This window comes from Miniopterus natalensis, chromosome 4 (genome assembly GCF_054644295.1).
Source record: "Miniopterus natalensis isolate mMinNat1 chromosome 4, mMinNat1.hap1, whole genome shotgun sequence".
In the NCBI taxonomy this organism is placed as follows: Eukaryota; Metazoa; Chordata; class Mammalia; order Chiroptera; family Miniopteridae; genus Miniopterus; species Miniopterus natalensis.
The window spans coordinates 94,506,806-94,522,000 of NC_142084.1; the positions used below are offsets into that span (position 1 = coordinate 94,506,806).

The 15,195-nt window shown below is 52.0% G+C and overlaps 1 protein-coding gene across 2 annotated transcripts in view; it reads right to left on the minus strand.

The window, feature by feature from the left end:
* Nucleotides 1-2,217: 2,217 nt before the first annotated feature.
* SH3PXD2B (SH3 and PX domains 2B) overlaps nt 2,218-15,195 on the minus strand; it is an 81,672-nt gene continuing 68,694 nt past the window's right edge. For both annotated transcript variants that reach the window (XM_087816973.1, XM_087816974.1), the window contains 4 exons: nt 14,442-14,668; nt 12,118-12,167; nt 11,106-11,231; nt 2,218-8,354 (listed from right to left, as the gene is read on the minus strand). In XM_087816973.1, coding sequence (XP_087673099.1) covers nt 6,798-8,354; nt 11,106-11,231; nt 12,118-12,167; nt 14,442-14,668 — 1,960 coding nt within the window. In that variant the 3' untranslated portion in view covers nt 2,218-6,797. The remainder of the gene's footprint in view (nt 8,355-11,105; nt 11,232-12,117; nt 12,168-14,441; nt 14,669-15,195) is intronic.

Genomic DNA, 15,195 nt, shown 5'->3' on the forward strand with positions numbered 1-15,195 from the left:
ATTAAAGACTGGGACACAGTGAGGGCGAGAGCTACAGCTGGAATTAGGGGGTGGGATTGCCTACGCAATACAGTTCAGAGAGAATTACAGGTAGAGTTGAAATGTAAAATTTGACATTTCCCAGCACTTATTACATGAAACATTGCTTCTGCTAGCTGCTTTGTGAATGGCTTCATGGTCAAGTACATTTGAGCAACCAAATCTAAACTGCATATCATATAATAGGCTTCGAGAAGTTGTTTATTTTACTCAGCATTCCTCAAACTAACGTGTCCACGGAACACTTCAAAATATTTATTTACATTTGTTCTGGAAAACACACTGAAAAATTCCAAGTGAAGATTATAGATTTGGGAGCTTCCAGGTCTATTCATGTAAAGGGGCTTTGGAGTTAGATACCCAAGTTCATCCTCAGATTAGCTGTGACAGTGGGTAAACTTAGTCTTGGGCTGTTAATTTCCATCCATAAAATGGGTATCGTAATTCCCATCTAGCACTGCAGTGAATATTAAATAGATATATCCACAAGGTTCCCTAGCTCATAGCATGTACTCAACAAAAGCTAGACTTTTTCCAAAATAAAAGTTAAGATCTTTTCCTTTTTATGGACTTAGGTTTTTGAAAGAGAAGTATTTCTTGAGGATAATCTCAAACCCAGGAAATAGTTACAGCAGGATGAGATCTGTACTTCGATCAGCATTTGAGAGGGGGCATAGTATGGGGTAAAAGAGCTTGCATAGGACCAGATATGCCACGCATTAGCTCTGGGAGATTTGACCCAGTGCCCTCATATGTCAAATGCAGATATGTACTCCATGGAGCATTCTGAGGATGAAATAAATGTCTATGTAGTGTGCCCCACAGGCCTGGAACAGCAAATACTCAGGAAATTAAAGGTGACGTTGATAATAATAGTACAAAGCACCATTGTGGAACACTTTCAACTACGCCAGGCAAGGTGCTGAGCCTGGCCGTTTCTTGGAGTGGAGCTCGCAGCCTGCTTCCTCACAATGGACTTCAGAGACGCAGACTCCTGCTGACTCTCAGGCAGTGCAGCCCAGGATCGTGCACTTTGACAAGCTCCCTGGATAATTCTATGGTCACTAAAATTGGAGAACCACTGATTGGGAAGCATGACTGGCAAGAACGTGAAGACCAGATAGACACTGAACTGGAGAAGGATGGACATTAAGGACCCTGGCCTCAGAGGTGAGTCGCCCCGCGATGTGAGTCTTGGGCCCACAAGTTCACCACGCCCCTTTGCAGGAGGGTGCTGGCAGGTGTGGACGAGCTGGCTGGTGCCAGGTGCGGCATTCCTGGAGCAGGTAACAAGAACAGTGGGTGCTGGTTCCAAGTGAGATGTGCAGGAAGGTGGTGGGATGAGCGCCCCGAGAGTAGGTCAGATTCGGTTCCTGCCCATGGTCCAGTTCCCATCCATGAGGCCCTGTGCACCTCTACACCTGCCAGGGAAGCCCATGCCACTTGTATTCTTCAGACTAAGCACGCCTGGTTTGGAAGATTTGGGACAAAGTCTTCTCAAGAGGGGCCTGAACCCCATAATGTGTTCCCTTCTTATGGGAACAGGGATAATACAGCATATAAATGACCACAATCCCTAAGCAAGATCTGCTAGAAGGGCATTAATTTCTTTACGTTCCTTCCAGGATGAATATTGTATGTAACCCCCTTTGCAGTTCTGTTCAGGGACCCTGCTGGTCCTACTCACCTCTTCTGAAGATGGGCAGTGGTCTCATTTTCTTTAGACTTAACCTGGAACCAAGAAGGCTCCACGTCGGGGTTCGTTTTGTCTTGGCTCTGCTCTTGGGAGTCATAAAAGGTGAGGCAGTGCCCTCCACCTCTGGAGGGCAGATGGCTTGGGCAGGCCCTGCAGACCCCCGCCCTCCACACACACACTCTTGCCTGTCAGCAGGCAACACCGGGGAGCTCAAGACTCCTTGGCATATGATGTTTTCCAGTTTGGGCAGAGCTGAGAACATGTGGAAGACACGCAGCTGTCCCTTGGTTTCTGGCCACTGTCATTAAAAGAATCAAGAAGCACGATGATCAGAGAGAGAAGTCACTCCTACTTCTGGGCAATGCCCACACATAGAAGCTCACATAGGCTTCTGTCCTCGGATCTCAAAACTCTAGGCCGATGCCAGGGCACAAAGCTACGCATCCTTTCTTCACCCAAATAAAGCCCACAGACACTGCATCTTCACAACAAAGCTTGAAACCAGTCAAGCACTTTTATTAAAAAAAAAAAGGAAAAGTCTAATGGTGATTATATATTCTATACATGCTACAGCTAATTGTTCACCGCCCCTCCCCCTCACATTAGGTATTGTCATGTATTTTTTTGGGTGTAAAAGGAAACAAAAAACCACCACCAGAATTTGTCCGTTTGCCAGGAGGGTATAGGAATGCCGGGCGTCCAGAGATCGCCAGCAGCATCCTGTGAGCAGACACGAGGTGGCGGGGCAATGCCATGGGAGCCCACTGTTCCTAGAGGGACACAGGAAACGGTTTCCTTTTTTGGTGGCTCCCAGAAGCAGGACATGTGGGCTGTGGCTAAGGTGACTATAGCTCCTCACCACCCCTGGAAGTGAAAGGGGGGCTATTACAACGACAGGGGCACAAAGGCATGGACAGGCATATGTGGGGGTCAAGTATGGACACCTTCGTGGTCCCAGAATTGCTTATTGCTGTAACGAGCCTGGTGGAGCACCTCCTTGCGTCTACAGAAGACCTGAAAGTGAAGACTGCTGGCTGTGGCACCGGGTTTGGCTTCTTCAAGGAAACGGAGATTGAGCCCCCTTGTCCCTGGTTGGAACTAGGAAGGCCTCCTTTGGAGCCAAGGACAGAAACAGGGAGGAGGGAATGTTGAAGCACAAGGAGGGGCTCAGTAGCCCGCAGGGTAGCGCCAGAAACCAGACATTACCCCAGGGAGCTGGCATGGTCACGGCTGTGAGCAGGGTCCTCAGCAGGTGGTCCTCGAGTGGACAATGACTGTGCAGCCTCCTGGTTTTAACTCTGCGAAGTCAGAACCTTAGCCAAGTTCAGAGCAATTCCTCCAGGCTAAGGAGGGCGCCCCGTACCCTCAGGCCTCAGTGTGAGCCAGTGGCCACTGTTCAGGCCAGTTTGCCACCAGGTCATCTTTGGTCTCTGGCATTGTATGGCTGTTTGCTGCAAAAGCCCTGAAGGATGGGCCTGGACAGCTGGGGGGGGGGGGGGAAGGACAAGACTTCCATGCATGGGTAAGGCTGTTACGTGCCCACCATCACAGTCCAAAGACAAGGGCAGGGCCTCCCAGGAGCAGGCGGACCCAACACTTAGAGACTCAGCACAATGGAAGGATGGGAGCCAAGCCACGGACGCTCCCGTTCTTGATGTCCAGTTCCAGCTATTTGAGGGCAGGAGCACTCAGCACTGGCACCTGGTACAGGCTGAATAAACACTTCTGTCCATCCCCAAGGTCCTTCCACACCCTGGGGAGATTCAGCACCTGCCCTTTAACGTGGCAAGCCTGTTTTCCTCTGTTCCACGTGGGAATGAAATCCCCAGTGGGCTCAAAATGTTTTAAGGCCTAGGACGTAGCCTAAGAAATTGTGGCAAAGGCTCACAAAGACTGGCAGCCTGATCCGGGCCCTCGTAATTCCTCAGAAGGCCGGGGCAGTAAAAGCGGTTTCAGCTGGAGCCCAGCCCTCCCCAAGCCTCAACCTGGGACACAATCCCACCACAGGGCAAAGACATTCTGAGCGAAATATTTGAGCAAAGGCTTATTTTATCAAGTGGTAGTCCTAAAACTCAGATTTTCCAAAGATCTGATGGCACCACAAGCTGCAGTTTTACCCCAAGATGTAAGATAAAATCCAGGAAATAAGCAGGAGTGAGGAAAGGAGAAAACCCACCTCTGTCTGCCTGTCAGAGTGGCATTTACCTGTGACCTGCTGACAAGCGTCATCGTGGGGCGAGGAGCAGAGAAACTCAAAGAGGGAGGGTCCCCCGCTTCACCGGAGGCCCAACTACATTTCACTGCTGGTGGCAGAGGAAGTCAAGGGCATTGGGGAGAAAACCCCTGGATTTGATCCTCAGCTGTCACTGTCACTATTTGGATGAAGCTAGGAATGTGGCTTCATTCCCTGAACATCAATTTTCTCACGACAGGTTGGGGCTGATCCCCTGCACCTCCCAGGGTTATCGCGAGGACCACGCCAGAGGAGGGAGCGTGTTTCGGCTCGGTGACCTGCCGGAGCTTGGCATCGGGGCTATTCCTGTGGCCCAGGCCCTTTGCACGGCTGGAACTCCAGGGGAGTTTTGCATACGCTCCATCAATTGCTCACAGAATAGGGGCCACAGACCTGGATGGTGTGAACCTAGGTCCACAGGCAAGGACAGCTAGACCTGTCACTTCCAGGAGCCTGGGGAAGTGCCTACCGCTGTGACAAAAAGAGCAGAGAGAGGGGTCCTCAGGACACAAGTGTATCCTGAGGAAAGAGCAGTGAACAGAGAAGAGTGTGGCTTCAGTACCTTCAGTTCCATCAGAATAATAATAATAATAATAATAATAATAATAATAATAATAAGGCAAGTTCTTTCACTTGCAGGAAAACGTTCTGCCCAGAGAAAGAACCAGTCCGTCCCCACCCAGCTGATCCCCAGGAGAGGCTGAGGTCAGCCGCCAACCCCCTCGGCGGAACCAGCAAACAGACAGCAAAGCTCCTACGGCCGGCAGGGAACCCGCGCAGCCCGGCCTGCCCGGCGTGCAGCACGCGTGGGCACTCACGACACATGCAAAGGCCAATGAAAGCAGAGAGTGAATCAGAAAACAAAAATTTAGAGTTTTGTCTTTTAAAATGTAGTCAAATCCTGCATCACAGCTTCATAAAAATGGTTTAAACTGAAGTGGATCAAACACGCAGGAAAACATGTTATGGGGCAAGAGGTGGGTGGCCCTCTTCCAGCTGCCCCCCTTCTTCCCCACAGGGTTCTGGACATAGGGCCAAGGGGTGAGCAGGTGCAGCGAGGAGCACCTCAGGGCCCTGCCCCCAGATTCTCGGGGGTGGTCCTTACAGGCTGACCGGAGCAACAGGATGGCTCTGTGGGTCTGAGGAAGCTCCTTCTCCTGCAGAGACACCCAGAGACCATGTGGGGGGTCGGGGAGGGGAGGGGGCCTTTGGCACTGCAGGTAGACAGTGGGCATCCCCAGGAGAGCAGGCTTTGTGTTCCCAAAGCATAGTAGCCAATGAACTGAATCAGAGCCACGTCCTCTCCTACAGGGCAGGGTGGGACGTGGAGGGCACTGCCCTCTCACCCCCAGGCAGCCTGGTCCACAGGCAGGGTCTCTGGGCTGGGAGCTGGAAACCCTGGGTCCTGGTTCTAGTTCTGTATGTGGCTGGGACCCTATGTTGAACCACACCATCAAAATGGGTAAGGCTGCCCTGGGCTCCTCCCAGTGAGATGGAGAGGGAAAGGGCAGGGGAAAAGAAAACCGTGAAAGCCAGAGAAGAGCGGGAAGCAGCAACAGAGAGTGACAGGAGGCATCTGTCTGGCCCTTGGGTTCCTGTCACCCGAGGGGGCCTCTGCTTGCCATGCTCAACTTGATGGAGGAGCAGCTGCTGGTCTGTGAACCACCAGGGCCCCTCCAGGCTGGCATGTGAGACCCCGCCCCCCCGCTCCCTCTACTGCATAAGCTCTATCCCTCCTGGGATACCAGCACGGAGCAAAGAACAGGCCTCTGGCACCCAAGCTCCCCTCTCTCCCCCTGCCTGGTTTGCCCCTTCCTGGGAGAAGGGCACAAGCATGGAAGTCAGGCCGGCCTGGATTCAAATCCTCTTTCCCCCTCCTCCTAGCTAGTGTGCCTTGGGCACACGGAGCCCAAGCTTCCTCATCTATAAAATGGGAATACTATTATAGGAGAGGGTTGCCGTGAAGGTTAAACGTGAATGCAAAGTGCCGTGTAGAGTTTGGCACTGACTAGCTACCCAGAAAAGGGTGCTCAGAATGGAGCATGGCTTGCTAATGGCCCCTTTTCCAACAAATGTGGAGATGCTTGCTCTAGATAGACAAAGTGAGATGCCCCAGGGCGGGGAGGGGATTGTCCGGAGCCTGGCAGTGGAGGTTGCTCTGGGCTGGACCCAGCCCTTTAGGACCCATCAGGCTCCCAAGACAGAAGATGGGAGGCAGGTGGCCGAGTGGACCCCCACACCCACTTGTGGGGTCGCTGCATCTGGTCAAACCTGAGAGGCCCAGAGGCCTGAGGCCTCGGAGAGGAGGACACCCCCTGGGACTGGCCATGGAGCCCACTTGTATAGAGTGAAGTTCTTTGTGGTACCAGGCATTTTGGAAACTGGGTGAACAAAGTCACCGGCCTTTTAGAGACATGGAGAAGTTGGCGCAAGCTGTCAGACTGGACGAGCTGCCGGGGGACTGCCCCGAACTGCACCGGGTCCAAGCAATGAGAAATACTTTCTGCAGTTTTTCCAGATGGTGGGTTCTGGTGCTGGAGGCCTTGGAGAGTTGTGGTCCCGCTACTAGGTGGGCAGGGAAGCTGGGTGGCAATGCCACTGGCCTTAAGGCAGGGATACAGAGGGGAGAGAAAGCGAGCATGTGGCCCCTGAGCCTCGGGGGGCTGCTGTGGTGGCAGGGCTGGCTCTACCCACGGGAGGGAAGAACCCAGTTCTCCAGAGCCTTCCTTCCTTTGAAGCTCCATGGAGAACGATAAATTAAGAGGCATATTAAATATGTGGGTAAAACCAGCAGAGACGCACACGACCTCCAGCCAGGGAGGGAGGAGGCTAGGGCTTCTTTCTGAGATAGTTGGAAGGAATCCACCCTTCCCAGGAGGGCGCCCCGCTGAGGACCTGGCAGAACCACCAGCCACTGCTGTTCTTTTCCCTGACCTCGAACACCGTCCCCTCCTGGAAGCTGCTAGTATCTTCATCTCCTTCAAAGTTGGCCACGGCCACATACAGGTCCTTTGGGCTGTCGGCACTGGGGAAGGGGGCTGCTGCTGCTTTCTCTCTGTTTTCTCCGATCTTGCCCACCATTCGTGGCCCCAGCCCACCTTTGCCTCGAAGGTCATCCTGGCCCCCTGAGGAGTTGGAGAGAAAAGGTTTGGCTTTTGGAGGGACCAGCAGGGCCCGGCCTGGGGCAGGAGGTGCCCGGCCTTCGCTGGCCTCCCGCTGCAGCCCTCTGGCCTCCTGGAGGGGCCTGGGTGAACAGGAGGTTTTCTTGGGGGGTGGGGGTCTGCGGGGAGGGATCATGGGTCTCTGCTGGGGAGCCTCTTGGGGAGCCTCTTTGAGAGGCACGGGTGCACTCTTAGGCGCAGGATCTGTGGTCTTGGCTGGCCTCGGAGGGGCTCTGCAGGGTATTTCCTTGGGGCTAAGCCCATCCTGCTTGCCCGTCCTGTCCTGGGCACGACCAGGCCCCTCCCCTGGGAGGAAGCTGCGGCTGAAGGCTGCGTCTTGGCCCCCAGCAGCCTGGTGGCTGCTCTCTCCATCCAACAAGGGCTTCTCTTGGGACTTGGCAGGCCTGAGCTTGCTCCTGAGGTTGCAGATGTCCACTTGGTCTTCGCCCTGAGGTGGCTCTGTCCTGGGGGAAGAAGCTGGCTTTGGCCTAACCTGAGGTTTGGACTTCAAGAAGGGGTTCTGGGGAATGGCTTCTGGCTTCTCCTCTGGTGGGTCGGCTTTGGATTTGGAGATGGGCCGGAGGTTGGGCTTCTTCACTTCCTTGGCCAATACTTTATGGCCACACTCCAGCCCCATCTCATTTTTCAGCTGGAACAACTTGCTTTTGTCAGGTTTGGGCTCTGGCCTCCTGCCATCCCGGGATGGGGGGTTTTGTTTAGCTGGAATCATTGGCAAAATCATACCAGGGGGCTTGGGCGGGGAGCCCCTGAGCTGCTCCACCCTCTGCCGCTCCCGCTCCCGCTCCTGCAGCTCCCCTTCCGACTTGATGATGGATTCTTTCCGGGGAGGGAGGCTGGGCTTCTCTTCCAGGTCGGGGTCCGAGATCTCCTCGTAGCCTGCACACGACATGTCTGAAGACGCCTTTCTCAGGACCTCCTTACCGCCCTTCCAGTCTTTGGACCATGGCATCCCAGAGTCCACGGCACTGAGCGGTGCATCGGGCAGGGGCCGGGAGGGGCCACCAGCTTCGCTGCCCGTGCAGTTCTCCATCGCTGCTGCATCCCCCAGACGGAGCTGGGTCACCTCGTTGGGCAAGGGAGCCAGGAAGTTGGGTCTCGAGGCATTGCTGGTCTTCTTATACTTGTCAATGAAGGTTGCTGGGGCCCATCCTTCCTTGTCTTCAATCTGAATGTACCACCAGCCACTCAGGTTCTTCTCGATCACCTGGGCAGAGGAGAGGAAAGCACTCAGTAGGTGTGGTTCCAGAGCTGGAAGACCAGGGCGGTAAGGAGACCCCCACGCACCTGAGTTCCAGAAGCGGGGTTTGCACTCAGTGGGTTCCCAGACAACGTCCATGGTAGACCATCTACGGGGACTACCGTGTAGCAGGAACATCTCACATGGGGGTGGGTTCTAGTCTAACTGGATTTCCCCAGAAGCAGTTCCTGACATGGGCATGGGCACAGATTTGAGAGATGGCTTCAGGAAGTAACAAGTGAGGAAACTGGGAGTGTGAGGGCCTACTATAAGCAGGTTATTGCTATGGGCCACTGGGGCTTAATGGGCCAGGGGCCCTCCGAGAGAGCATGCAGAATCAGACTGCCCCACTGGGGGTGGGGACATTTACCCCTGGACGCACAGTTCTGCCCCCAGGGATTAATTCCTCACTTTCTGGGTGGTGCCCTCAGGCTACACAGGAGGGAGGAAGGTGTAAGCTGCAGGGACCTGTATGTAGCTGCAGGTCAACTCAGGTGGGTCGGATGCAGGGCGGGCCCCCAGCAGTGTCTGCTGCAATTCTAAAGTACAAGGTGAAATGCATATATAGCCCAAACCAGCCCTGGTCGCTGCTCCTTTGGTTGAGCACCAGATAAAGCGGCTGGCTGGCATTTACAGGCCATGCTGCGTGAGAAATGCATATCCTTAAACGTGGGAACCACACTCAGCTCATGTTTACATACAGGGGAACTTATGTTGAAGGAGGTAAAACAAACTGTCACCTCATCTCCTTCTCTCTCTGGGATACACACCCATTTAATGGAACGTGGGTGTATAGAATCACCCACGATATTTAAGATCGTATATTACCTGTTGGCTTTTGTTCAGTACCATATATATCTAAATTCACATGGGTGAAAGATATGCATGCTGCCTGCTATGAGCTGAACTGTATCTGCCTAACATTCATATGTCAAAGCCCTCACCCCTGTACCTTAGAATGTGACTCTATTTGGAGATCAAATCTTTTAAGAAGTAACTAAGTTAAATGGGGTTGTTAGGGTAGGCCCTAACCCTGTACAACTGGTGTCCTTACAAGAAGAGATCAGGACACCGGAGAACATACAGAATGAGGGACAACCACGTGAGAACAGTGAGAAGATGGCCATCTGCAAGCTAACGGAAGAAACCCCAGGAGAAACCAACCCTGCTGACACTTTGATCTTGGACTTCCAGCTTCCAGAACTGTGAGAAAATAAATCCCTGTTTAAACCACCCTGTCCGTGGTATTTTGTGACGGCAGCCCGAGCTAATGAATACCTGCAGTTCTCTGTGCACACTCTGTGCACAGATCTGATTAATGCTCACAATGGCCCCATGAGATGGGGATTATGATCCCATTTTTCAGATGCAAAAACAAATCTTAAGAGAGCTGAGGACTCGCAGAGGGTTAAGCGAGTTAACAGTGGAGGTGAAAGTCAAAGGCAGGCTGGTAGGCTCTAGAGCCTGAGCCTTTCCCACTCTCTGACTCTGTCCTGGAAAGGGGACCCTGCTTGGGGCAGAGCTGTGCCTGGGGTGAGAAAATGCTGGGGGCAACGAGGGCTGTGGGCATCACTCTGCTGCTGCATTCTGCGCCCAGCACAGAGAGGAATGGCAGCCACAGACTCGGCACAGGAGGCAGAGGCTGGATTCCGGGGTCTGCAGTCCTGGGTTCTAGTTCTGGCTTCCCCACTTACTGCCCGAATGGTCCTGTCCAAATAACACTGCTGAGATTCCACACCACAAAAAAGAGACAATGGTAAAAACAGTGACACCCACTTGCCGGTTTTCATGATGGCCACCTAAGCTAATGCATACAAGAGCACTTGGCTGATGCTGGAAGAGAAATGTTACCTATATGGAATTACAGCGAAGAGTTCCAGGACAGCAGGATGCACGTGACAGGCATAGAAAGTCCCACTGGACTCTCTCCAGAAAAGGGCGCTGATAAATGTAAGCCCTTCATCTGAGGGTGCCAGCATCTTACCAACACTTGGTAGCTATGGTAACAATTAAAGGTGATTCTGCTCATACAAGTCATTGCGGGCACATCCGTAAATTCGACAACAAATACTAAGTATGAACAACAATCAAAATGAAATAGATCAATGAGGATTTGCTGTGCTCTTAATAGGACTTACAGCAGTTCCCATCTGCTAGAGAGAAGCTAAGAGCTTTCATGAATAAAAGCAAATGCCAAATCTAAAGAATGCAGAGGAAAGGAAAGGGCCTGGTCTTTAACACCAAAGGGACCTGGGTTCAGATGCCAGCCCCACTACTTACTCGCTATGTAACCTTGAGCAACCTACCTAACCCCTCTTTGTCTCAGGTACATCTGTAAAATGGGCTGAAGATATTGACCTCTTGGGACTTCTGTGAAGATTAGTTACTAGGTATGTAAGGTACCTGGCACAGAGAGGTGCTACATCATCATTAAAGGTGTTATGAAGATACACAGACTAGGCAAGGAATTAGGTGCACCGAATAGCTCCACTGCTAGAACACTAGGGTTCCATTTATGAATTCTGAAGGCAAATGCGATATTGAAATGAGCCAGGAAGTGAAACTGGAGGAGAGGAACATAGAGGATACAGAATTTATCGTAAGAAAAAAATACTTGGTTAAGCCAAAAACTTTATATAATGCTATTAACCAATGTTACCACAATAAACTTTTTAAAAAGCAATCCCAGGTAGGCAAAAGGACACCAGATCCACTCACCTCGACTTTCAGGCCCGCCTGGAAGCTGATGCCATCCGGGATGGTTGTCTGGAATTCGGCAATGGTGTAATACTCTTCCTCCACTTGGGGTGGGATGGGGGGCTTGGGCAGGTTGAGCCCTCGAGGCTGGTATGATTAAACACAGTGCTAAGTCCAATGTAAATCCATTACCGTGGCACTGAAGGAAAGGGGCGCGTGTGTGTGTGTGGGCAGGTGTGTGTGTGGGGGGTTGGTGTTGGGGTGTATATGTGTGTGTGTGTGTGTGTGTGTGCGCGCGCACGCGCACACTTGTGCTAAGGGATTGGGACACAAATCATCCTCAAGAGGGTGCTGGTGGACCCATAGGACAAAACAAAACAGACCATTCAGATCATTGTCTCCTGGACGGGCCGCTGGCCCTTCAGCTTTACAGCAAAGAGAAGAAACATTTGCCAACAATCATGAAAATTTGCGGCAAGACAATATTCTCTGAACTTAAGAGGTAGTGAGGGCTGTGGAAAGAACACAGGTCTGCAAGTCAGACCCATCTGAGAAATACTGATTGATTGTGACTGTGGACAAATCATAACCCCTTCTGAAGCCTCAGCTTTGACTCCTGTGGAATGGATCTACCTGGTGGAGTCACTATAAGCACCTCACTAAGTGAATGGAGTGAAGCGCCCAGCACACTGCATGGCACCCAGCAGGTGCTCGCTAAATGGCAGACATTAAAAAGAGACGACCCGGTTTTCAAGGTATTGGTTAGAAAGGTACCTAAAGAATTAAAAATGTCTGAAAGCAAAATATCAGAATGGCAATATTTGTGCCTCCTCCCAGTTTTGGTCTCAAGCTACCTTAGCTGAGAACACTGATAAGACAAAGGGAAGGGCTCAGGAAGCAGAGGGCACATCCTGAGGCCTGTCACAAAGCCACTGTGTGAACAGGAAGACAGCATCTTTGGAAAGGGCGAGGTATATGTGAGGGGCTAGTTTCAGGGCAGGGGCTGGCTCCCCAGTAGCAAGGGCCCACTTACTATGGTCATATCCCGGCGAGGAGGGGGTCTCTGCCTCATCTTGGGTGATCCTATAAAGAGACAAGATCTTATTTTACACATGTGCAGAATTCGAGATAAAACTCCTGAGGTGGACACCAGGAAAGATCTATTCCGTCCTGCACAAGATAAGGCACAATACTCCGCACAGGCGTTTGTGAGCTGCTGTGACCCTTCCCATGAGAAGGGCTGGATTTAGAAGGGGCTGTTCCGATGTGGCTCAGGACAGCCGCGTGCTGGAGCACTGGAAAGCTTCATAGGAAGGGCAAAAGTGCAGGCTTCAGAATCATGCAAAGGCGGGCTGCAACACATTCTATGACTCTTTGAGCCACGAGGCCCTCATCTGCAGGAGGGGAATGACACCTGCCTCCCAGGGAGTGGTGGAGATGAAAATAAACAATACATGTGAGGCTCTTGGCACAGGGAAGTATGCCATAAATGTTACCACCCTTGGATCTGTGCTCTAGAACAAACCTAACTGAAACAACTTATAAACTTCAGGAATTTTTACTCTGGAGTTGTGCTGACCTCCTCTGGGCCTCAGGGTCAGGAGGATGACTTTGCAGTGGTCCAAGGCTCCTGGCTAAAGGCAGAATATTGAGCCCAGCTGGAGTGGCTCAGGGGTTGGAGCATTGACCAGGGGTTGAGCACTGACCTATGACGCAGGAGATCGCAGTTTGATTCCTAGTCAGGGCACATGCCCGGGTTGCAGGCTTGATCCCCAGTAGGGGTCGTGCAGAAGGCAGCCGACCAATGACTCTCTCATCACTGATGTTTCTCTCTCTCTCTCTCTCCCCCTCTCCCTTCTTCTCTCTGAAATCAATAACGACATATTTAAAAAAAAAAAAAAAAAAGGCAGAATTTTGAGAAAGAAACCCTATGTGTTGCCTGAGTCTAACACAGGGGGGTAGTTTGGCAGTGGGGGTGTGAAGATGACTGCTAATCTCTTAAATAACCACTTCTCCTGTCTTCTATTAGAATAAATAGCAACAGTTTTAGTTATATAAAGACTGCATTTCCTAGACTCCCTTGCAGCTAGGTATTGCCATGTGACTAGTTCTGGCCAATAGGATGTGAGACAGTGGGAATAGTGTAGCTTCTGAGTGGAGTCAGCCACTTCTCTCTGCCTCCTTTTCATTGGCTGGACTAGTGGTGACCATCCTAGACTAGGTAAGGACAACACACAACAGATGCAGCACAACAAGATTCTTGACTGCATGCAGTTGCCAAAGCAACCCTGGACATATATCTGAACTCTTTTGTAAGAAACAAACATCTACGTTATTTGAGCCACTGCTATTGGGTGCATGCATGCGGCGGGCAGTGGGTGTCTTTGTTTGAGCATCTGAACCTATGTCAACACAGGGTTTCAGATTTTCATTTGCTCCTCTCTAAGTTAATGGGGAATCCTCCTGTGCTCTTGGCCATCACAGACTAGAATCACAGAAACTAGGTGCTGGACCGAACCCCTGCCATGGCTTGTCAGTGCTTTCTCAGAGCAGTTAAGTAGAGAATGTGAGGCTCAAGAAGTTTGCGGACTAAAAGAGCCACTATAACCTGGAGAAGGAGATGCCCAGCCATGAACAAGTGACTTGATCCCTACAGCTAATAGGAAGTCCCTTCCAAACAGACAGATTCCTTCTGCTCTGAACAACCAGAACAGGGCTGTGCGCTTGAGGCTGGAGTCCTGGGGATGCAGTAGACAGTAATGAACCCTACTCTCAGGTGTGTTGGGAATATTAAATGGTAAAATATATATGGGGAGGGTTCAAAAAGCAAGATGGATGAAGAAATGTTGAGTAAACTCAACTTAAGAGTCAATTTTTTCTTCCTCTGGCTCAGAAATGAGGCCATGCAGAGAGAGCACTGGTGCTGGAGTCAGAAAGGCCTGGATTCAAGTCCTGGCCCCACCATTTTACTAGCTGGGTGGCCTTGGACAAACCACTTAATTTCTCTGACTTCTAATCTGTAAAACAAAAGTAGTAAGTCCCTCAAAGGTTGTTATGCAGAGTCAGTGAGACTAATGATGAGATTCCGGGCACACAGCAGGGGCTTGAGAAACAGTGGGTATCTCGATCATCACGAAACATGGAAAAACAGGGTCTGGAGAAGGAAAGCAGTGTCTCTCCCCGCAGGCCCTGCAACTTGCTGGCTGAATGGCATGGAGCAAGTTACCCGGGGTTTCTGAGCCTCTGCTCTCTTATCTACAGGACAAGGGGCAGAGTATGAAGAACACGGAGCACAGAGCCTCGCACACCAGTTCCCCAGCCTCCCCAGCCACCGGGGCTCAGGGGGGTTCCACTCACTCTGCTTGATGTCAACATCCGGCACTGGGCGGCCTTCAAAGCGGCCATCCCTCTGGTTGCCGAGGAGCTCCTTCTCTCTGCCCACCGAGTTCTGTGGCCGGGAAACTCCATCCAGGTCAAGGACGCCCGCGTGGGCAGATGAGCCGGGGCCCAGCTTGGGGGGTAAGGGCTCCCCGCTGCTCTTCTTTAGGTACGAGGCTGGGGCCCAGCCCTCTTTGCCCTGGTACCTGGGAGGGGGAGGAAGAATGCTGGTCAAGCTGTTCTGCCAGGCCCATGGGAATAAGCCATACTCCTACTGTGAATCCCACCTCGAGGCCCAGATGGCACGAACAATGGGTCACAATGTCCAGGGCCAGAGGCTGGCACACTGCTTGCTGCCTCGTGATGAAGCCTAAGCCCTCAGAGCTCGGCAGTCAAGGCCTTTCCAACCCAGCCTCTGCTTGCCTCCCAGCCTCATCTCTCACAATAAGCCCCATGTCCCACTACGTTTGCAGTCTCCCAAACGCACCACCGTCTTTCAACCCCAGGCCCCTGCTCTTGGAGCCCCTCTGCCTGCAAAGTTCCTTCCCCGCTCCTCCCTGCTTCTGTCCCTCAGCTCTGCTTAATACCATTTCCTCTCTCAAGCCTTTCCCGAGCCTCATGGAGAATGAAGCCCTCCCTCCACAGTGTCCCGTCACCTGCACATACCACAATCCCAATACCTGTAACATAACTACCCGTGGCCTGTCTCCCAGTTAGAATGCGAGCTCTGGGA